The 23430-nt window shown below is 39.9% G+C and overlaps 1 protein-coding gene across 2 annotated transcripts in view; it reads right to left on the bottom strand.

The window, feature by feature from the left end:
* The window catches only part of hipk3a (homeodomain interacting protein kinase 3a), a 69049-nt gene extending 45735 nt beyond the window's left edge, over positions 1–23314 (bottom strand). For both annotated transcript variants that reach the window (XM_017474384.3, XM_017474385.3), the window contains exons 1-2: positions 22701–23314; positions 18248–19322 (exon numbers count right to left, since the gene is read on the bottom strand). In XM_017474384.3, coding sequence (XP_017329873.1) covers positions 18248–19320 — 1073 coding nt within the window. In that variant the 5' untranslated portion in view covers positions 19321–19322; positions 22701–23314. The remainder of the gene's footprint in view (positions 1–18247; positions 19323–22700) is intronic.
* Between the last annotated feature and the right edge of the window lie 116 nt (positions 23315–23430).

Genomic DNA, 23430 nt, shown 5'->3' with positions numbered 1-23430 from the left:
GATGGAGGACACAGACTCCCAAAAGAGTAACTCTTATCAGCAGAAGTGACTCCGATAAAACCATGTAACATATCCAGGCTAACGGCTTCAGGCAGTGCTGTCAAGATAAACTGTAGCATGCACGCTCTCTCCAAAACAAAGGAGATTAATGCATCTGCTCAGCGTGCACACCCACGAGGCACAAGGTGTCCAAGAAAAGACTGCAACGTGCTGGGATAAAATGTTCTGCAGTTTTAATTTACAGTTTTGACAAACTTTAATATTCTCTCGATAACAAAACTGTTTTTATAAAAAAAAAAATTTAAAAAAAAAAAATTTAAAAAAAACTTTTGCAATTTTTCTCACAAGCATATTTAATGTTCGTGTTAAGCCAACATTAGCTATTAGTCTGTTTATTCACCAACTTTAGAGCTTTAGAGAGAACACATTTTGCCTGAAAAGAAACATCTTTCGATGTTTAATTAGAGAATTGGCAAGTTTAATGTCATGTTTTTAATCAAATGAAATATTCAGCTTTGAATCAAGGGCTAGATAGTTATTGTTATATGCATTTTTATAAGTCTGATGCATCCTTTCAGCCTTAGTTGCTCACCAATGGCCCACAAAGCATCTGCTATCTTTCTGTACACTTTTCTGGCCACAAGCTTTTAAATTGTGAACGTCGCCATTTGATTGGCTGTCTGTATTTCTGTACATACAGCCATGCTCTGATTTCTAGTAAAAATACAAACTTCTGAACAAGCTTTTCGCACCGAGATAGTCTCAGGATTAAAAGAAAAAAGGTCACAGATTGATGTCTTTAACAGCAGGTAGTCGTAAGTAAACTGGAAAAACTTGCACTTTTCTGATGTGCTACCGGAAAAATGAAATCCATGAAAGTAGTGAAATTTCCATGAAATTAGCAGTTCTCAGACACATTTACTAGCAAAACTATTCAGACTCTGCACAATAAATCTGACTTGCAAGAATAGTTCATACATAACCAGGTTGACAATCTTTAAATTAAGTAAATGTAAAAAAAAGTAAATTAAGTAAACAATCTTTAAATTAAGTAAATTTCCTCTTAATTTACTCAAAATTGTGACCTAAAAGCCACAATTACTAATATAATTAGCAGTATTTCTAGAGATATTCATCATTCTTGCATGAAATACTAACTTAATCCAGCTCTAATCATGTGCATAATGGGTCAGGAACTGAGAGAAAGATGCAGGATATTACTGTGAATGAAATAATGAAATGTGTAGTTGGTCCAGTAAAATAACACCAACCCGCAATTCTTCCTCCATAAAAGTAGCAGGCGCCATTAATTAAGAATCCAGTTGTTTAATACATTTTAAGGGAAGCAAAGTGCTCCCTTAACATCTTTTTTGGGAAGTTTTAAGACAAAGCATGAGCCTATCAGTCATGTGAAAGCCATCATCGCAGCGTATACTCTAAATGCATTCTAGTCCGTTTGACTGGTGCTTTCTTTAGCACAATGGATGTAAATGTACCGCAAGACCTCTTTAGTCGCAAAGACCAAACCCTTACATCGAATATTCTTACATCAGTACAGGTATCAGAGTTCACGCCAAGCCATGAGTCAGTGATACCATAAAACACCCAGAAGAAAATGAAAACCGGTCAACAATGCACCCAGTAGGCCTTCAGCACCACAAGAGACAAACCTAAATATCCTGCGTGAGAGAAATCCTGTAACACTATCTTAGCCCTAATTCAGATGCTTCGGTAAGCCGTCATGGAAAGATTAAGCGCTTCAGGCTTCAGTTTCAAACGACTATAAGGAGAATACGAGAAGCTGCGCAGGATGCACCAGCGCCAAACGCTGAACTCAAGAGAAATATGGGCATATGCAGTGCTTTCGCTTCATTCGAGAAAGGAGTCAAATTACCCTGAGCATCTCTGTTCAAATCCTATTTATAATCCTACTTCGCAAAGAATCAGACTCCAAAAGCATGCGTCCGATCAGGCCCTGAGGACAAGAGGCCCTCTGCTCACAGTCAATTGCTGAGAACTTTCCAGAAACACACATCGAGTGACATCAAGCACCTCTTTACCTCTGTACCAATCAAGTTGCAAGCTGGGGTGCAAGCGGGAAAAAACAAACATGCACAAAAATTTTTCATCTGCATTCCTGACAATCTGTAGCAAGATTACTAGATGATTTCTATGAGCCAATACTAGCAAGGACTGCAATTAGTGCCGCTGCGGCTACAGTGTGCTCATCATCACAAGACGGCTTTTTGTTACCATATCAGCACACAAGATGCTTGGGCTAGCAAGCTAGTCATCAACGAAGGAGCCACACGTTAATACCACAAAATGTTTAGTCAGCTAGCAGGCTTCTGTATAGATTAAGGCTAAGGGCACCTGAGTTCAAGCTCATCTAAAAGCTACAGCTCAATGATGACCAATTATAGAGTTTGGGGAAAAAAAGAAAAAAAAAAAAAACAACAAACAAGTTTGATGTCTAAGACTATATAAAATAGCTCTGGATACAGAGTTACAAAGAATTAGCTATTCCTTTATTGTAACTAGCAAGTCACATCCTTGCTACAACACACGTCATGTTGGGAAAAATAATGGAATTATACATGTACTTGTAACTACATTTCCAGATGTATTCTCCCTTTCCTCTTATAACCCCCACTCTTCTACGAAGGCTTTCCACTAGATTTTGGAACATGGCAGTGAGGATGCGTGTTCATTGCTCACTCTGCCACAAGAGCATTAGTGTGGTGAGGCACTGATATTGGGCAAGGGGATCTGGAGTGTAGTCAGCGTTCCAGTTTATCCCAAAGGTGTTCATTGGGGTTGAGGTCAGGGCTTTACACGGGACACTTGAGTTCTTCCACTCCAAACTTGACACACCATGTCTTCATGGAGCTCACTTTGGTGCACAGGGGCATCGTCATGCTAGAATATATTTGGACCTCATAGTTACAGTAAAGGGGAATTCATAAAACTAAAAACATACAAAAGACAATTAATACAACTGTGTGCTTCCAACTTTGTGGCAATAATTTGGGGAAGAACCACATATGGGCCTGATGGTCAGGTGTCCAAACACTTTTGGCTATATAGTGTATCTGGGCTTGAAGTTGAATTAGAGGCATCAAATCCAAATGGTGGAAGGTGGAATTGCCTGAAAGTAAAGCGGCACCACAGTCTCCATGGGGAAACCTTGGCGGCTTTGCTGCCGATCATCTGTAGACGGCCTAATGGTAGAAATGACTTCTCTCCATCTCTGCGACCGAAATCACGTACTGTCACAGTATGTACTGAACTCGGTGCAGTACGTACTACATGACTGTTGAAACAGTACGTACTAATCAGTACGCATGAGTATTATGACTACAATCCCGGACATACTACATTCGCCATGTTAGCATTGTCATGTGACCTTAAACATCATAAACACAAATCTTAAACAAGTTAACAATTTGGGTATGATTTGGGGAAAAAAAAAAAAAAAAAAAAAAAAAAAAAAGGCCTGTTTCAGCAAGGTTTAACACTTAAAAAGAGCTGACACTGTCTTCTGCGATCTCCCCCCCCACCGAGCTCGTCCACAACAGTCCTGTTACATTATGGGATTGTTTGCCTCGCGTAGTGTACATCAGTTGCATACTGCAAAATCCTACCAGACGCAGTATTTCTCGAATACTGTTCGTCATCTACTGAGAATTGGGACATACTACCCCTCTGGCGTACTGCTTTTGGCCTACTATATAGTTGGTAAGTATGCAGTTTCGGACGCAGCTCGCCCCCCCTCAATCATGCCTTCTATGCTCTTCATAAGCTTAGGAATTCAGCCAGGTCAAGGTGCCCAAAGTGGAGACAGCGACGTGGCATCCAGGGGTTTCACATAATAACTCAGGAAAAAAAAAAAAAAAAAAAAAATCCAACGTCTAGTGCTGAACTTGAAGGAGTTTGCTCCTTTGTAATAAACTTCATAAAAACACACAAGAAAAAAAAAAAGTGGCATTGATTTGATGTAGTCCCTGGAACAAACAGTACTCTATTACAATCCCTTAATTTTACGTCGCATGTTTGCAGGGAGACCACATCACGCACCATGTGTTTTTACCAGGCATGAATTCCATAATGAGGTCTGGAAGTGTTATTATCCTGAAAGAAACCCACACAAGGAAAGGAATCTGCACAGAGGCTCTTCAGCACAAAGATGTCAGAAATTCCACAGCAAATCCAGCACATGTAACATGCCTACACATTTATTCTCATCATTAATACAGGCATATTTACATATTATATTTTCATATTGTGACAAGGTACCCTTAACAATACTTGCATGATGCATGTATGCATTCAAAAAAATTTTAGTACTAAAATATTCCCGTGTTGGTGCAGAGTAACTACTCCGTGGCATGTTGAACAACCTCTTGTGGAACTGCATTAGTAACATAATGAGATTGCATTCACTGAAAATGACGTAGTTGCCTTATTTTGGGCAAATCTGCTGGTGCAGTGATATGCTTAAATGGATCATGAGCAATATTTTCCACTTGTATTGGTGTTAACATGCACAGAAGCGTCCAAGTAAAAACAGCAGAGAGGACTGTATGATCACATGAGTCACATGGCCGTGTTGGTAGTCATTATGTGACAGTAATCAGTAATAACAGTAATACAGTAAATAGTAATCAGATTAAACATTATACAACAGATTGTATAACTGATGATTAACACATGCCGAATCATAAGGCTAAAAACACAGGCAGAACAAACATGAAATGAAAATCTAAAGAAGATCACTGAAACTTAGCTGCATTCGAAATCTCCTGATAGTGTATCTGAAATTTCCTGTTTCACAAAAGATCCATATCTTTTTCATAAGACATAAAAAAAGAACCACCGTCATTTTTGTGTGTACAGCACCGCACGTACTCTCATGATTTGTATCATACTCTCAAGTAAGAAACAAAATTTTGCTACCGAGTGGTGCAAAATGAAAGCTTTTAATATATTTATTAAATATATACACTTCCCCTAAATGTTTGTCACTGATATTTAGTTTGATTTGCGCCCAACAGAAATGTAAAAAGACTCCATCCGTGTGCAGGAATAAACTGCATGTTTAACCATTCTGTTCAGGATTTCACTTAGGGTTTTTTGGTGATTGTTGAAGCCAAAAACACTTGATTTTGCTGTGGCTTTGTTAAAAATAAATAAATAAATAAATAAATAAATTTTTTTGCAGAAAACTACTTGAGTTGGCAAAACTGCAGTTGCACAAAATTGTTTTGCACAGTCTTTCTCAGTGATTTTTGTTGGTAAATGAGACCTTTTTGCTGTACTCATATTCGGCACACATGAATTGAGGAGGGCTTCGGCTGAATGAGAGTCGTGATGACATCACAGCCGGATATTGCGTCTTGGCAAAAATCTGCTGCTATTTGAAAAATTGCAAGCTTCTCCAAATATTGCGGCATTTACTTGATTTTGCATTAATTACTGCCATGCCAAAATCTCGAAATCCAGTTACGCAAAATACAAAAAATACCTTCCAATTCCCTATATGCACTCACTACATAGGGAACTAGCCTATGCAGTGCACTATTACGAGTGAATGCTGGAAAACTAACCATTTTAATATCATTTTTACGACACATATTTTGATGTGTTCCCTAAAAGTGGCATGCATACATATATAAGAGTATGCCACACACAGGAGTTGCATTAACCAAGAATTTCCTGTCATTTACAAAACTTTAAAAGCAACGAAGGGAAATTCTGAAGGCCAGTCATCATTTTGACATACACGCTAATAATCTACTCATTAAGCACCAGTGGCACAACTGCACAAACACGCATATATAATTGTTTAACTGGCAAATGAGGACAAAAAAGAGGGATAAAAATAGACGATGATAAATAAATAAAAAAAAAATGTACAACCTCTGACCGTATATACATCAACTTCACAAAAGGCATTCAACCAAAAAAAGAATTTTGCCTTTACTTGCATCAGACTTGCATCAAAGTGAACAAACCAGATTTACCTTTAATTATGTAAATGTTGTGCAAATCTGAATAGTGCAAAACACTGCCTCTCAGTCTCTCATAATGTCAGGTCTATGTACGCAAACCGGTTATCTCCTGGAAGCGCTTAGCATTCACACACTGTGTGATCGGTGAGATTTGGTGATGTTTACAAGGCAGATGTTTGAAACTTTGTACAGGGACTCTTTATGGCCAGAATTTTTCTAGTCGCCATGCCAACATGCATCAGCGTTAGCCTGTAGCGTTATTTTAAAACAGACTCCGCGAGATGCGTTCAGGCAAAAACGTTTTATAACAGCATGCAAAGACTTTGAACTCTTCCATATCAGGAATCAACAGCTGCGGAGAGACTGAAAACTGACTTCTGATGCACAGGGAAGGGGGGAAAAAAAAAAAAAAAAGCTTTTGCTGAACACTATCGCAGCATCATTACTAGAGCTGCAACAACTAATCAAGAAAAATCGTTGTCAACAAATCTCATTATCAATTAGTTGGTCTGCGCGCAGTACATTTACTCATTATTTATACTTCGGTTCCGAAAATAGGTTGTGTCCCAAATGACTATACACTTACACTATGCATTGCATACTCTATCATCATCATCATCATCATCTAGTGCAGCGTTTCCGTGGACCCCTAGTGGTCAATGGTGTAACTGTAGAGGGGGCCATAGGAAAGTTTGTTTTTTTTTATATTATATTATATTATATTATATTATATTATATTATATATATATATATTTATTATACACACACACGTGTGTGTGTGTGTATACACAGATAGAGATAAAAAGGGCTGCACAATTAATTGAATATCGATCGCGATTTTGACTGCCCACAATTAAATGAACATGATTGACTGCGATATTGACGTTTAAAGTTCGTCCTCCGCTCATAGAAAATGCCGCTGCAGATCAAATCAAGCGCTTCCTACACTTACAGCCAATCAGCATAGAGCGGTGCAGGGATTACGTCATTTTGTAATGCCAAAACCCGGAAAAGGGTTAGCATTTTTATGCTCGAGCTGCTAGCTTCGCTTCGGAAGTTACGACACTAACATGTTGCTAAATGACACTACAGAGGTTGTCAGGGACATTAAATGTCATCACGTCGAACAGGAAAAAACTTTGCAGATAAACTCAGGGCTCTACTGTGCGATCATTTCACTCGCATTTACGACTGAAAAGTACTTTGTGCGACTGTGAATAAATATTTATTTTCACCGGTGTGAGTGACTGTTCGGAGTTGTATAATACAATCGGAATAAAAACTACAGGAAGTCCAAAATGCATCTATAACACGCAACAGTTACTTTCACACTGCTTTTCATCATATATATCTATCTCAAATGAGATGTCTTAAAATTAATCAATTTGGTTATTCACATGCACTCACGCATATCAGGTTAGCTGAGCAGACGATCGTTCATTGATGGATTTATTTTTAATTTATTTACAAATGAAATGATAATTTGCAAAAACCTATGAGCAGTAGACAAGTCCAAGTGTCGCATTGATGGATAAAATAAACAAAAGTTCATTCAGAGAGTCAAATTAAATGTCACACCAACAATAAAACGTAATTAAACCTGGTATTTGAACCAAATTCCCTGGGGAATGGCTGGTTTTACCAGTCAACAAGGGATTGCTAGGACTGCAGAATCAGTGCTTTTTTTGCATCGAGAGAGAGACTTTTTATAGATGCAAAAAAAAAAAAAAAAAAAAAAAAAAAAAAAAAAAAAAAAAAAAAAAAAAAAAAAAAAAAAAGCACTGAATTAAACTACAGTCCTAAATGAATAATATATATTCTGGTGTGTGTATTGGGATCTTTTCAGTCTTCTATATGGGGGGGGGGTGGGGGTGTGTGTGTGTGTGCTACTGGAACTTTGCCCCGCCCCCGCCCGATTAAATCGAGAAAATAATTGGCCAACTAATTGATTATGAAAAGTAATCGTTAGTTGCAGCCCTAGTCATTACGTTAAAGACAGAACAGCAGTAAAGGTTGGCGATTTTGGCTTAACAGCTCCTTGCGAAAGGCATATTGAACCTTGCCAAGGGTGAGAAAATCCCTGGAAGCATGAACTGCAGCGAACTACAAGAAATGAAACGTCGGCACTGTTAACACCTCAAACTGCACCAGGAGGAAGTTATGAAGTAAAGCAGCAACAAAACCTATAACGTTATGACTCAGAGATTAAGATCAAACTTTGATAACCCAAACTTTTGATATGAGCATAGTATTGTGTTAAAAATGAGCTGAATTGCTCTGAATGACTTCTTTCATTACAGTTCAGTGCATGCGTTTACATCCTCGTCGTTTCTTGTGTTAAAAATAAACAAATAAATTAGTAATAAAAACATTGCCCTATATACTGATTTATCTACAAAATGAAATGCAGATGCCCCAACAAATAACTACAAACAAGACAATATCGGGTAGGCACAAAAACAAAACACTGTATTTTACCCGCAAAAAACCTACCGAACAACCGACAGATGTCTTTCCCAAAGAGCACTTTCTGTCCAAGCAAAGATATGACATTCCCACCAGACTGTTTTCATCTGGCTCACAAGACTAAAAAGTTTGTCAAATTCAAAAGGTCAAAGTTCACTGAGAAGCAAATATGCATCTTTCACGTCATGTCCTCTCCCTTTCAGTGAACTGGCTTTTACAGTGGAGAAATAAGTCACATTCAGTCTACATTTAGCTGAAAAAGTAGTGCCTCCCCACTAAAAATTAAATTAAAAGAACAAAAAAGTTCTGCCATGACCCTCATGGTTATCTTGAAATAAGCAGTGCAACACCCAAAACGTTAAGAAACATTAAGACGAGCTAAGGCAAATACTACATCTGAGAGGATACTAAATCTAAATGGATTTAGAGACAGTTAAACACAAAACTAATTAGAGAATCATTTTTTTAACCATTAATTTCTTCACACCATATATGTTAGTTGTACAGATTAAATTTATCGTAGGGGTGTGCAAACTTGTGCACTTCTCCGTACCAATCATATCGGACTGTACACTTAATTTCATAGAAAAATAAGTTACGGAAATGCCTAAGAGAGAGTCCAATCAATGTAGTGCAGTTTTACATACAGCAGTTAATATAATAAACAATATGGTGCCATAATTATATCTACTCAGTGCATGTTAAGCATCCTGATGCATAATGGGTACACGATTATTCGAGAACCGGATATTCCCCAGGCTCTGAACACACACACTACCGGTTACGTGATGCGAATCCGCAGCAGTACACTCAATCCATTCAGGCCAGCCAGACCTGAGCTTGGGTCACTTGCTGCTCCAGTAAACGTGAGCGACATGTTACGCAATGATCTCATGAATATCAGCTTTCTTATGCTTTCAGTCCTGTTCGGATGAACAGGTATCATTAGAACGAGAAAGGGGGACCGCTTCGCAACCTGGAGCAGTGCTGAGGTGGAGCCGGAGATCAACCTGGACTCGTTTTGAAATTACATGAGTTCATGAAGACTCTGACGTGAGCAGAGAACAACAATTCGGTGTTATATGGAATCAGTAGTGTATCATGAGAACACTGACAAGTATGCAAGCTTCCTATCGTGCTCTTATCACTGCAGAGTTTCACACATTTGCTGGTGTGAAAACAAGTGAAGTCACACCTGAAATACTTCAACTGTTTATCAAATGCTCTAAATAATCAAGCAGGCTGCAGCCTAATGGACATTCTTGAAGATCAGGAACAATATACTTTTTTCTTATTTTATTTTTTGTAACCCACACTTTCAAACCAACTGTCAATCATGCAAGATTCATTCAAGATTCTGATCAATCAGTTTTTCGGGGGGAAAAAGAAACATCAAAAGCACTCGGATGTTAAAAATCAGGAGTCTCTATGCAGAAACCATAAAAGGTTGACAAATTTATTTTGATGACTATGTTATCGGCCATGTGGTGTTGGTGTAAACGTTTACGCAAATCATGTACACAATCCAGTCCTGCATATAACCAGTGCACCGCCAGGATTTTGTGTACGCAGAAATTAAATCAAAGTCAAGCAAACTATGTAATATTACAAGAGCTTGCAATTTTTCAAAATTACAGAAGATTTTCTGTAGATTTGGACCGAAATGCGTCCCGTGACATCACCACAACACGCATTCAGACAAAGTACTTCAATTCATGTGCGTCAAACATGAATACAGGTAAAAGGCCTCATTTGCCAACAAACATCACTACGAAAAACAATTTCGTGCAATTGCAATTTTATCAATTCAAGTAGTTTCCCACAAAAAAACAAAAAAAAACAAAAAAAAAAAAAACAAACACTTTTGAATCACAAAAATTTCTGCAAAATCCTGTACGGACTGTATAGCAATCCACTACCACCACTTCGGTCAATGCCCTTGTTTTCCTGATATTCTGTCGATACGCTGAAAGCTTGGTATCTTTCTCAATGACTTAAGAGTCAAGTTCCCTGCTTGTCCGTTACAGCAGGATTCACATTAGTCTCTTACACGTGGACAACACAGCTTTCTTTCAGCAGTCAAAGCTCACAAGCAAATGTTCAGTAACATTAATAGCACTCGACACGTCCCATTATCGCAGACGTGAGTTCAGCATTGGTGAATTTTAACATCAATTAGAAGCTTTGTTTTGTGTGCTTCATAAGCACCAAAGCAAAAGGAAAGTTAACTGTACTCTTCTCAGCCATTTCCTCATTCTCGTGACAGCTCCGACTCACCACATTTAACACACCCTGCCTCTGCTAACATGCAAACCACACAATGCACACAAAGACAGCTACATTGAGGTACAAATAGGCTGTGCACGCGTGATATTTATGTATGTGGTCTCTTTTAGAGACACAGGGCTTGTTTCATTTAATATCCCATTTGTACAGACCTGTGATAGTGAACGTGCTATATAAACATGCCAAGTGAGGATATACCCCAGCACTGTCAAATTCTCTAATCTGATTGGTCAGAAGATGATTCATTTTCCATAACAGCAGCTCTGACAATAGTTCTAGCAGTAAGGCAAATCGCAGATTTATAGGAAAGCACTCATTTCTCACACGTTATAATTTCTACCAACATCTTACCCAGGGACTTTTACAGCAGACACTCCATGGAAACGGATTAAAAATGAGTTTTCTGTGAAGTGACATTTGTTTAGCATTCACGCAAGGAGTCTCTGGTGTCAGTTGGAGCTTTGCTAAGCACCAAGTTTTCTACTATAAGACAAAGGACGTTGCGCTTTCTGGTCTCTCTGTCTTTATATTTATAAAAAAAAAAAAAAAAAAAAAAGAAAAAAAGAAAAAAAAAAAAAAAAAAAAAAAAAAACAACAACCCACACGAGACCTGGTGAGGCAACAACGGTTTATAACTGCTAGAGCAACTTTTCACAACATTAAATATAACTAAACGGCTAATTGCATCAAAGCGCTATGGTGCAAGAGAAATAAAACGCTTCAGGACATGATGTTATTGGAAGAAAAACGAAAAGAAAGGAAAAAAAAATAAAAACCAACACACAACTTCCAGGTGGTAACAGTAACCCTGCTTTGCGTCAGACCTCATCACACCACCAGTCAATAGTTTTATTCCTATAACAGGACGTCAAGTCTTTTATCCCCTATATATTCTTCAGCAGATTTATAATTATACTTATCAACTTTTAAAGTTTTAGAGCTCCAATCTAAAAAACGCCAATCTTCACCTGAAGCTGGTTAGTGTGACTGCCGTCAATACGTCAGAACCATGAACCGAGACTCTACAAGGTTTACATTTGACATCTGATCTGCAGTTCTTATGTAAAATAAATAAATAAATAAATAAAATTAAGCTACATATTTAGGAATATATGGAAGGAGTACTATGTCAATAATGAGAATGCAATGAAGTTGTTTAGTTTTTTTGGATTAGAAAGGGATTCAGAAACATCTGAAACAAGCGATACTGAAGTGGTCATCTTAGTTTACATGGAAACTTACACATGCTAACCTGAGAAACACACTGAATAATACATGCTGCTTAATTTGGTAAAAGCTCACTAAAGGACCAGAGCTATAAGCATCACTAAATGACGATGACCCCCCCCCCCCCCCCCCCCCAATTTTCAAATTGACATAACGGTTTGTGATTATGTCTGTGGTTGTTCATGCCTCTGCCCTGTGTGGAGTTTGCATGTTCTCCCCATGCTTCAGGGTTTCAACCGGGTACTCCGGTTTCCTCCCCCAGTCCAACTTTCTAAATTGTCCCTAGTGTGTGAATGTGTGATTGTCCCCCACGATGAGGAGTTGGCACCTCGTCCAGGGTGTACCCCTGCCCTTTGCCTCAAGTTCCCCGAGATAGGCTCCAGGCTTCCCCACGACCACATTTAGAATAAACTGTACAGAAAATGGATGGATTGATGCAAGATAAAGGTAACCTGTGTTCACTTTCATTTTTCTTTAGGATCAAGAGCAAGTTTAAAAGCTGTACCAAACATTCATTTGACATGGCTGTTCTCAGACATTTAGATAAGTGTCTGCCAAATGAATGTTTGGTACAGCTTTTAATCGCTTATCTAAAGCGATTTACAAATGAGGGAGAATTCAACAGTGCTGAGCACTTGAGAGTCTCGCTGAAGAGTCTAACAGTCGCTCTCACAGTGAGTCCTCAAGTCTGAACTCAACCCTTACTGCATAAGACGCATTTAGAGAACTCAAGGGCAACTCCTGCACGATAGATTTAATCAAATTTCTGTATAAAAGTCTGCCGTCTTTGAATAATACGGGGGGGGGGGGGGGGGGGGGGGTATGCCACAGTGAGAATAATGAGAACAGTGAGAATAGAAAAACCCTTTTGTGCGACACATGAGCTCAGAGGCGACGATCGGGTTCACTTCCCGGAGGCGTTGCTGCATGCTTGCTGTAACAGAACATTCTGCTTGTCATGACATGGTGACATGCCCTACATTCATGCTAGTCAGATATGCATACATGAGAGAGAGAGAGAGAGAGACCAACCCAAGCTGTGACATTCATCACTCAATAAAAAGGGGAATTTCTTTCAGAAAGGAAAACACTACTGTTAACACTTTCCACTGTCTGCATGACTACATTTACATACTGAAGTTCATTTCTGCAGGACAAAATCTCAGGAGAACCAAAGAACTCATCCTGCACTTTGAGGGTTCTTTTTTATTTATTTCCATAGCTTGCAAGTTTAAAATAACACTGCAAGCCTGGTTGGACATGTGCATGGTTGCTGTTACTAGGGTTAAAAACAGGAATTTCCTACTGATGAGATTTGTAGCAGCTTGCAGTTTCTAAACCCGCGAACACGATTTCTTGAGTTTAAAATTGTCCAATTTAATATACACAGAACACCATCAGTCAGCTCAAGTCTAGTTGTGAGAAAATACTCAATTTTGATTAGGAATGTGCATTTTTGTGATTGTGACTCTTCAAGTAATGATGGAGTGTTGTGCATTAGAATTCCCTGAGAAAGGAGTGGCTTTAACCATGTGAAAAATGATAGAACTTATCTCGCTTCCACCACCACCACCACTTCAACTGCTAGTTTCTCTACTCTTAAGGGCGGTTTGGCACTTGACGCATAACTGCATGTGCTGACGCAGAGGTAAAGCGTTGCTTGCATACTCACCAGCGTGCCTTTTGTACAAGATTAAAAGGGATTTAATCTTTTGTGTTTTATAGCTGAACTGGCAAAAGTAATCTAAAGCTTTTAATCAGAATGTTTTAATTCAGTCTTGTACATTTGTAATTACAACTTAACAGACATGTGTCTGGAAAGTAATGTCAGTCTGTAATGACTGAATGATTCACAGGGGTACGTGATCTGGGATTAAATCACAGATGGGAGTGTCGTGATTATGCACTCATCTCACATCACACCTTATTTCAACACAAACTGTTTTGACATGAATTATAAGTTCAAGTTGTAAGGGGCATGGCCACACAGCTAACGCTTTATCATTAGTACAGAACATGATCTTAACATGTACGCAGGCGGTACCTGTGCTAGGAACAAGAGTGTTTAAGGTCTGTTTATAATTGACGCATGACTTTGCTTTCGCGTTGAGGAGTGGCAGAAATGCGAGTTACAGTGTTTGCGTGCGTTGTTCATGCCGAGTATCTTCAGTACATCTGGAGGTTTTCAGAAGTCAAACACTGACCGTAATAGGAAAACCAGTGAGACTTAACAGTCTAGAGTTAGTGCACAACTATGATGTGATTTTGAAGCACAAAGCTAGTTTGCTTATTCAGCAGCACAGGGTCACTACCACTGCTTTGGTACTGCACCACATAGACACGTAGTGTTATGTGTTCAATGCGAGGCTGAAACATGTAATTCACTGCCTACAACTGGAAAAACCACTGAAAAACAGCCTCAACATGCAATTTAAACTCGTCAACTTGGGTTACTGTGTGTTCAAGTCCCCCGGGAAGTTCGTATTTATGAGTTGGGAAGCCGTAATTATGGTGTCAGGTCTGTTCAAGTCACTTTGGTCAGAGCAAGATGGCGGTGGACCTTCTCTTAATTAACTACAAAAATTACAGCAAGATTTTTAAAAACTCTACTTCTAGAAAATGGAGAACAAAGAATGTGCATCAGGTTTGCTTTGTTTTTTATTTTTTTAAAAATGTTTTTAAGCAAAATATGATTCCATCGTAAACTGTATAGCTACACATTTCGTAATTGTACAATACTATCATTTTGTTCATCATAACTGAAATCAGCTTCTCGGGTGAGTAAACATTAAATTTCAACAAGTTTACTGTCAAGTACAGACGTTACATCCATTCATACCACCAGGCTTTCTTACAGACGCACCCCAAACACTCTGGGCTGAAAGAAAATCCCGAGAGTTTCCCCACTCACAATTAAGACTTTGTGGTGTAAAGTACACCTTGTCTACTTTTAAAATTAGTTTATAGTTGCATTGGCTTTAGATCTGTTAATATACAGACAGCACTTGGTTAAATCAATAACAGTGAACATACTAATCTCTGTTTCGTGGAGCTAATCATTAACATTAGGAGTTATCGCTCACATTGTTGCCACGCTACTCACTAATGACCAATGTTGTTGCTGCGCTGCAAGTTCAATCCAAAATACGGCATGAATGTTTCAAGGTCACTGTAGAAGAACACAACCAGAAGCCACTCAGGCTCTGAGAAAGCAAACAAATTCATCGAAGTGCCAAAGTTTCACCACTAACACAGCATTCATCTCTAAGGATGTGCACAAGCGACGCTCCAAACGGCCGCAGGACACACGTGGCAGCCATCTTGTGTACACGTACTTAAAAGCAAGAATAATCCAGCATTTAAACGTCACCTATATTTTATTCCTCCATGTTCCAAACTTGCCCAATATTTTGTTTTCGTTTATACTGCATATTACTCGGTGCACCCCTGTGTGCCTTCACATAGCTTTCGTTTTTTACTAGATCGATATCAAAACCTTCCTTCACACAAAGTTACAAAATAAAAATAAATAAATAAATTGCATGGACCAGAATGTTTTGTTCCCGTGTGCATGGCATTTGTATCCATTTTTGTAACCGTGTGCCGGCGTAACAGTGGCCACAAATTTTCATCAGATCACAAAAACAAAAAGGGAAACTATAGAGCAAAATAAATCTCTGATCAAGGGAAAGATTAGTACCTCGCTTTTTTCCCCCACCACAAGCAACAGCATGTTTACTTCACGCCATAAAAAGCACAAACAGCCAAGATTACTAGAGGTTCAGGAAAAAAATAAAAAAATTAAGCATGATGAAATGAGTGCTTTAAAAGAGACAGGGGCTCAAGTTTAATCACAGATAGCGATCTCTATCGGGGTAATTAATGTAGAACTACAAATCCTTCAATGTGTGTCACTGTGACTCAGTCCTGTGTCAAGGGTGCGTGCGTGCGTGCGTGAGTGAGAGTGTGTACGCACACACACACACGAGACCAGTGTACAAGCACACAACAGCCACATTCACAGGTGCCACACCGCCAAAAAATAAATAAATAAATAAATAAAACCTTGGGCCATTTAAACCACTGAGTGAAGCATCCAGTTCCTCTTTATCCATTACAGCTGATAACCGAACTGCAAAAAGGTCATGTCTGTGTGCTTACAAAGATTGGCTATTCTCTTCGGTGTAACATATGTGCTCTGGCCTATTTAAACACATTGGGAAGGAAAATAATGATATTGCAATCAAGTATCATGGCCATAAACTGAGAAAGATAACTACTTCTTAGTGAAAGGGACAAGCTGCAATATAGGAGACATTGTAAGGAAGTATAGAGCATGGAATTAGAGTCAAAATTACAACAACAAAAAAAACAAACAAAAAGACACTGACAAGTCTTCTGCTTTCTCATATACTGATACGTATATCTACTCCAAATCCGTCAGAGATTTGTCAGCACCAATCCAGCCAGTTCACTGATGCGTGACGTAGTATATTTACCTTGTAGATTAAAGAGCCCCTATTATGCTTTTTCAGGTATTACCTTTCACGCAGTGTGTTATAGAGCTGTTTGTGAAAAGTCTGCAAAGTTTCAAAAACAAAATGAACGACAGAGTTATTGACTCCCAAAAGAAGGAACCGAATCTCAACACTGAAACAAGTCGTTAGTAATTCCAGACTTACTTCCTGTACTAACCTACGTAGGTTTGTAACAAAAACCCTGCCTCTGGTCTTCATCAGCTGCTCGCACACAACGTGTACTTTGACCCACTCTCAAACACTACAGTTGAGGTTGTGTCCTGAAAGAGGTAGGTTCCTGTCTAGAAGACGTTATTTACTGTACTGCAAAAGCAAAACCACTTTGCATGAACTCCCAAATTATGAGGATGTAAAGCATCAGCGGTTATTAATTCATATTAAAACGATACCACAGCAGTTCACCTCCGACCTTCGTTTGTGTTACAGGCTAACTTCCAGCATAGGGGATGATTGATACGCTTGTTTACAAAAGTGTCTGAGGTCTCAGCACAGAAAGTCAGCAAACTGCATTATTTAATCACGATTTAATTTTCAGGATGTATTCATAACTCTGAACACCACATACATGGAGCATGGGACAATACAAATGAGCTGATCTAAACTACTCACTACTGGCTAATATAATCCATGTCAGACTGTTTATTTAAAGTCCTGTAACCAGATTTGTACACAATAACACCATGCCCTCGAGCCTACTCAAATACCTCAAAACAGGACATGAATGAAAGGAATGTACCAAAACATACGGATAGGGCTACACACCGAGCACATACATTTCAGTGTGCATGTAAACAACACGTCTCTAGGTGGATTGTTAATGGTGATCGTTTGGGATTCGCCATCATTTTTGCAAATTTTAAGGCCCTTCTGCTGCAAATATTTCAGTTCAGTTTGGGTGTGACTACATAACAGGCGAGTGAGGTAGGCAATGTTGCAGAAATCAGAATTGCAGAAAGAACGAGTGTTACATAACTGTCTTGGCAAACTGCAAAAGCAAAACTCCTCCTGGAGAACTTCCTCAAATTGAAGAACTACAAAAGCAACAGCACGGCTTAAGGGCCTTTCACAAAGAGTGTGATTAAGCGATGCGAAGGTATAATGTGATGACGCTCTTGAATCGAAACAGTAGATCCCTATGGAACTGTTCACTCTGGGCGCAATCATTCAAGCGCGACAAAGCGAGATTTTTTGGGGGACTGGTGGGTCGAAAAATTAACGCACCGATCAACCTGGAGCTCTATTTTACTGAAACATTTCCTAAGTACAATCTCCGACACATCTCCAAACTGTGTGCTGAGGAAGAAAGTGATGAAAGTTCCCACTACAGCTGTTTGAGAGATGAGACATTGCTATAATCTTGCCTTACTTGTAAACATTAGCCTGGAAGCTTCAGTGCCAAACTCACAAAACAAACCCCATACTGCAAACCTGTCACAACCGACTGATCTCAGCTGAAGTAAGGGGAGAATAATTAACCTCCATTTTGTTCTTTTATTCATATACTCCTTGGTGTAAAAACTATTTTACCTTGTATACAATTTCTAATCTTTTTATCCATGATAACAAAAAAAAAAAAAAAAAAAAAAAAAAAAAAAAACCTCAACTTGACAGTCACCATTAGGATTCAAGAAATCAAGAAAAGTCTCTCTCTCTCTTTCTCACACACACACACACACACACACACACACAAACGAAGCAACGTGAGGACATTCAACTGACCTGTAGTAGCGTGACTGCAGGTAGGTGGAGCACACGGCCTTGGACACGTGGCTGGCCGAGCCAAAGTCAATGACCTTGACACGGTACGGCTGCCTGCGAGGATCCACCAGCATGATGTTCTCAGGTTTGAGGTCGGCGTGAATCAGCCCGAGGCTCTTGAGCTTGCGGAGCGCCGTGGCCACCTGCTGCAGCACAGCACGGATCACCTTCAGCGGCAGTGGGCTGAACTTGTTCTGCTTCAAGAAGTCGTACAAGTTCTGCTCGAGCATCTCAAACACCAGGCACGTGTGGCTGCGGTGCTGGAAGCACTCAAAGGCACGCACCAGGTTGTGCTCATCGGCGTTCTCGGCACTCAGGCGCGCCAGGATGCCCACCTCGATCTGACCCTGGCGCGCATACGACGGATGCTTCTTCAGGATCTTCACGGCAACGATCTCGTTGGTGCCACGCTTCCAGCATTTCGCAACCTGGCCGAACGTTCCACGGCCAAGGAACTCCAGCACCTCGTACGTGTGCTTCATAGAGCACAGGACCTCGTGCTGCACCAGCTGGTAGTCCCCGTCGTTGGCCCCACCCCCTGTCCCTGCCACATTCTGATTGGAGGGAACTGTGCTACCCAGGTTGCTTTGCAGCATGGCCGGCAGCGACGGATGTTCCTCTACGATCTGCATGGTCCTCACGCTGCTGCCCTGCTCCTCGTCTTTTGTTCGTTCAAACCCACATCCGTCAAACGTCCCTCTGCTCTCCTTCTCCTCTTCCACCTCCTCCCCCTCCTCTCTTTTCTGTCCTCCGTCTCCTACACACCTGTAGGAGGAAACAATCCCTCTGCGTGGCTCTCCACGAGCCAGAGTCTGTAATGAATATCCTGCTCTCTCCTCCGCTTGCGTCTTTAAAGATGGATGGGTGGTGATATTGGTTGGATGCGCGATGCCTAGGTTCACGCCGACCACGTAGGTGCGAGGAGGCTTCTCATGGTACACACAGCTGCTGGTCTCCACTTTCCTCACGCTGCTAAAGGCACTTATCTGGGGCTGATGCACATGCGGTGGGCAGACCAAAACCTGTGAGGCCATACCTGAAAAGACGATGGCAGAGAGGAGAAACAGAATGAGCTTAATGGGGGAAACTTAAAAAAACAAAAATAAAAAGAATAATTTTTAAATACATTGCTAATTATACCAGTGTGATCTTAAAAAAAAGAAACGGAATTAATATGCATGAAAACCATTTGCATTCGGAGCTATTAAATGACAGCGTTGCAGTTAGTTGATCGGGATTAGGCATGCCAAGTTACACACAAGAGCTTCTTATGCAAGCACAACATATGGCACAAGTCTGGACAGAAGAATACACACACGTCTCAGCAACATGAATCTGCAGAGCCTGAAGCGGGCATACAAACTATGAGGATGATTATGAAATACTAAGGCATGTCTGAGAAGTTTAAAGAGGCAGCTAAAGCATGAGTGGACTCGTAACAACTTCATTTTTGGTTGCACCTGAAAGATCTTTGACTAATCTTCAGACAAAAACCGTTTTGGTCAAAATGTGTGGACAGAGAGCTCTAGCATATGTTAGCAGGTCTTTCCTGAACCCGTGGCAGCTTGACTATGCTGAAGAGCCTCCAGCTAAACGTATCGAGTGACAAGTATCTCTGTTCAACTGCTGCCAGAGACAGGTGGCCTCTCACCCATCTTACAGTTCACAACCACCAGGGTTTAAGAAGAGGAGGAGGGGAGCAGGGTTTGAGAAAGACACCTGTTGCTACTGCAGCTGCTTCACGTAAACAACGGGAAATTACCAGGAGCTGTATTTGGCCGTCAAACAAAAGCAAGCTTAATGAGAGAGAATTTCACCCAGGGGGTCAGAAAGTGTTAGTAAACAAAACTGCCTGCTTCCACCTTTTGTTACTCACTTCTAGCTTCCGTGCAAGTGCGTTAACTTCGGTTAATGTGTCGTTAACGCAACGCTGACTAAATCACAAATTGTGTTTTTTCAGCATGCAAATCTCCCAGAACACTTTTTATTTAAGAGAAAAAAACCCCCAAACCACAGCCAACACCAACTACTGAGTAGTTTACTGCAAGCTGATCTTCAGCAGTTTGCTTAAAAGACATTTTAATCGCAGTGTGTAGAACTACAACTGCAATACTCTTTCTCCCTTTCATGAATTCATAATTACTGCAAATTGGACAGAATTAATCATCTGACATATCAAAAAATAAAAAAAGTCTACTGTAAATATTACTGAACCCATATGAAAGTAAGCATTATTATAATTTTTTCTCTCGTTTTCTCAACACAACAAAAAGCTGTTCTCTCAAGACATCATTTTATCCCGAGAAAATCCCACACCTTGTGAATGGGACAGGTGACGACGCCGCACATCGCCATCGCAAAATGTAATAATCGCCTGCTGTAGAGACGGACTTTTCTCCTCACTCCCTTTGACGTATGGGACACTAATGTGGAAGTCATCAATCACTGACAGACACAGAGCTGTTTCAGCTTGAGTGAGTCCCCGATCAAAGTAAAAACTAATTTGCTCATCCATGATGCTGCAGGACTGCACTAAGCTTTTGCTGAATCCAGAGCAATGAAAAACAACGTGTCAAGTACACTGAAAAATTAAGCTGTGATCAAGAGAAAACAAGAAAGAAAGAAAAAAAAAAAAAGTATGGCCTTATTGCTTTCACGTATACAGTGCTTATTCCATCAATCAAACACACACACACACACACACACACACACACACACACACACACACACACACACACACGAAAGCGTGGTTTTGGAGAGCTGTGTGAAAGCGATTTGACTCCGAATCAACAGGCTGCAGGAAGTGAATGAAACATGATGCGGGTTTTGGGTCGCTGTATTTTTTTTTTGGCAGATAAACTGATCAATCGATCCAAAAGACACCATGGAAAAGTGATGTGTTCTGGTCATTCGGTTCAATTGATTTTTTTTTTTGATTTTTTTTTATTTTTTAAATAGCGATTAGATGCCTTAAACTAGTTATTTCACAATTAACAAGTCATTTAATTAGCACCGTCTGGGAGACATTTACTTATGTCTGTTTGAAAAAATAAATAAAATAAAAGTTTGTATACAGCAACAGCATGTGGTAGTTCTTATTTACAAATGAGCATTGTACAAGATTTCTCGTTTGTTGGTTCATAGGGTTGGGCGAGATAGATATAATATTGATATTGTGATAACTGGGAACAGTGTATCACATGATCATTTATCATCAATATGATTAATCCTTACAAATTAAATGGTACCGAATGGACCATTTATCAATGGACTGTTGATTTTGCATAATTTTAGGGTTTTTTTTTTTTTATTGTCTTTTCAGACATTAAAGTATGAAAAGAAAAGTTTTTCTTTTGCAGACAGTTTGTTGGCTAAACTATATTGCGATACACCTTGCGTATCGTAGCAATGTCCTCGAGTATTGTGATACGATGTGTGTGTCATATCGCCCAGCCTTATCAAGTCGTTTAAGTGCACCGTGAAACCAAACGCTCTGATTCAGACTTGGGAAACTGACTAATAAACGCCATCGTTTCGTTCATCGACAACTTGGTTTCCCCTGCTGTACATCAGAATCCTCACTATTCACTACAAACTGCTTTCATTTCCCAGAGATTTCAGGTATGGAACACAGCAGGAAATAAAATAATCCAGTGCACTTACAAATCACAACACACAGCAACAGGTTAAGTGTCCTACACTAACCAAGTCTAGTAAAATAAAACATTCATCACACGGTTGGCTGTAAAAAGGGAATATAGATATGTTAAGATTCAAACTCTTCATAACTCCAGGAAGATGAGAGCCAAATAAGTAAATAAATGGAGTATTCATGCAGAAATAAAACAAGGGCGTCTGAGTTCAGCAAAATGACCCATAAGAACAATGTGCATGTAAGAAAGTGAAAATGTGATGTGATTAAAAAAAAGAAAGAAATGGAGAAAAACTTATTTGATTTTCTAAGCAGCTGATACATCTTTGCATTATTCACACGGGGAGAAGTTTCTAGAATAAAGCAGAACTTTCCTGAAAATCCAGGCCAAAAAACAAAACCCAGACTTTTAGTTGAGAAAAAAACAAAAACAACACCACCACCCGATTTTATTCCAATCGTTATAGTTAACTAGTCGACTCGCCCAGGGTACTAGTTAATGTCCAGCGGTAACTCTCGAGTCTAGGAACTTGACTAAACATAAGCAGTCTAATATTTTTTCAAACCTATTCAACTTTGATAATATTTTTTTAAGAATAAAGTGAAATTAAAGTGTGCACTTAAGTTTTTTTTTTGGTCACCATGGCGAGACAACTTTTTTCCCCAAAGCACGCGCCACCAACTGTTGGCTAGCCCAAACTGCTACTAAACTAGCCAATTTAACCAGGTACAATTTCACCAGAAACTTGTTTCTCGTCCTACCTTCACAGCCAGCGACTGTAGCGGAAAAGCAGAGACATGTTCGGGCTCGAATGTTCACCCTCAGCAGCCTCTAAACACTCGCTACAAGCTGCCATCTTGTCCTCCTGCTGCTGCTGCTGCTGCTGTTGGACAACGAGAAGAAAACACCGTCGAGTCCCTCATGCTGAACCGCTCACAACTCACTCACTAAGCCATTCACTCGAACCGAAACACGTCCAGGGTAGAATTAAAGGTCCCCTTGGCAACAAGAGTGAGTTCTGCTCTTCATTTCGAGGGCGGAAAACAGTCTAAAACACAACCCCTTCTCAGAGAACCTTCTGCTTGCTTCCTTCCTGTCTCGCTTCACTTTGCTTTGCTTTCCAGCTCTGTTGCTGCAACTTAGCGAGGCGCGAGCTGCTCCAATATCAGCTCCTTCCTCTTCTTCGTCAGTCTCGCGTCATCGCTGGAGGCGGAAGTAACTTCTTCCTAATGAATCTTCTTCAGACTCTCTCGACCGTTATTCGCTTTTACTTCCTTTCTAGTCAAGCTTGACCCCAGTGTACTGTCAGGAAATTCCGAAACATACCACTATTTCCCGAAAATCTCAAAACAAGTTGTTTTTCAGTTCCTTTTTCCGCATGACATATCCCATATAACACTGCCGGGATCGTTTGGCCCAATCAGGCACTGGTGTTACATCCGGGTATTTTTCTGGATGCACAAACCGTGCAAACAAGGAAACGTCCGGTAC

This window comes from Ictalurus punctatus, chromosome 8 (assembly GCF_001660625.3).
Source record: "Ictalurus punctatus breed USDA103 chromosome 8, Coco_2.0, whole genome shotgun sequence".
In the NCBI taxonomy this organism is placed as follows: Eukaryota; Metazoa; Chordata; class Actinopteri; order Siluriformes; family Ictaluridae; genus Ictalurus; species Ictalurus punctatus.
Note: the sequence above shows the minus strand (reverse complement) of the source record. Positions and strands in the feature narration are given on the sequence as shown.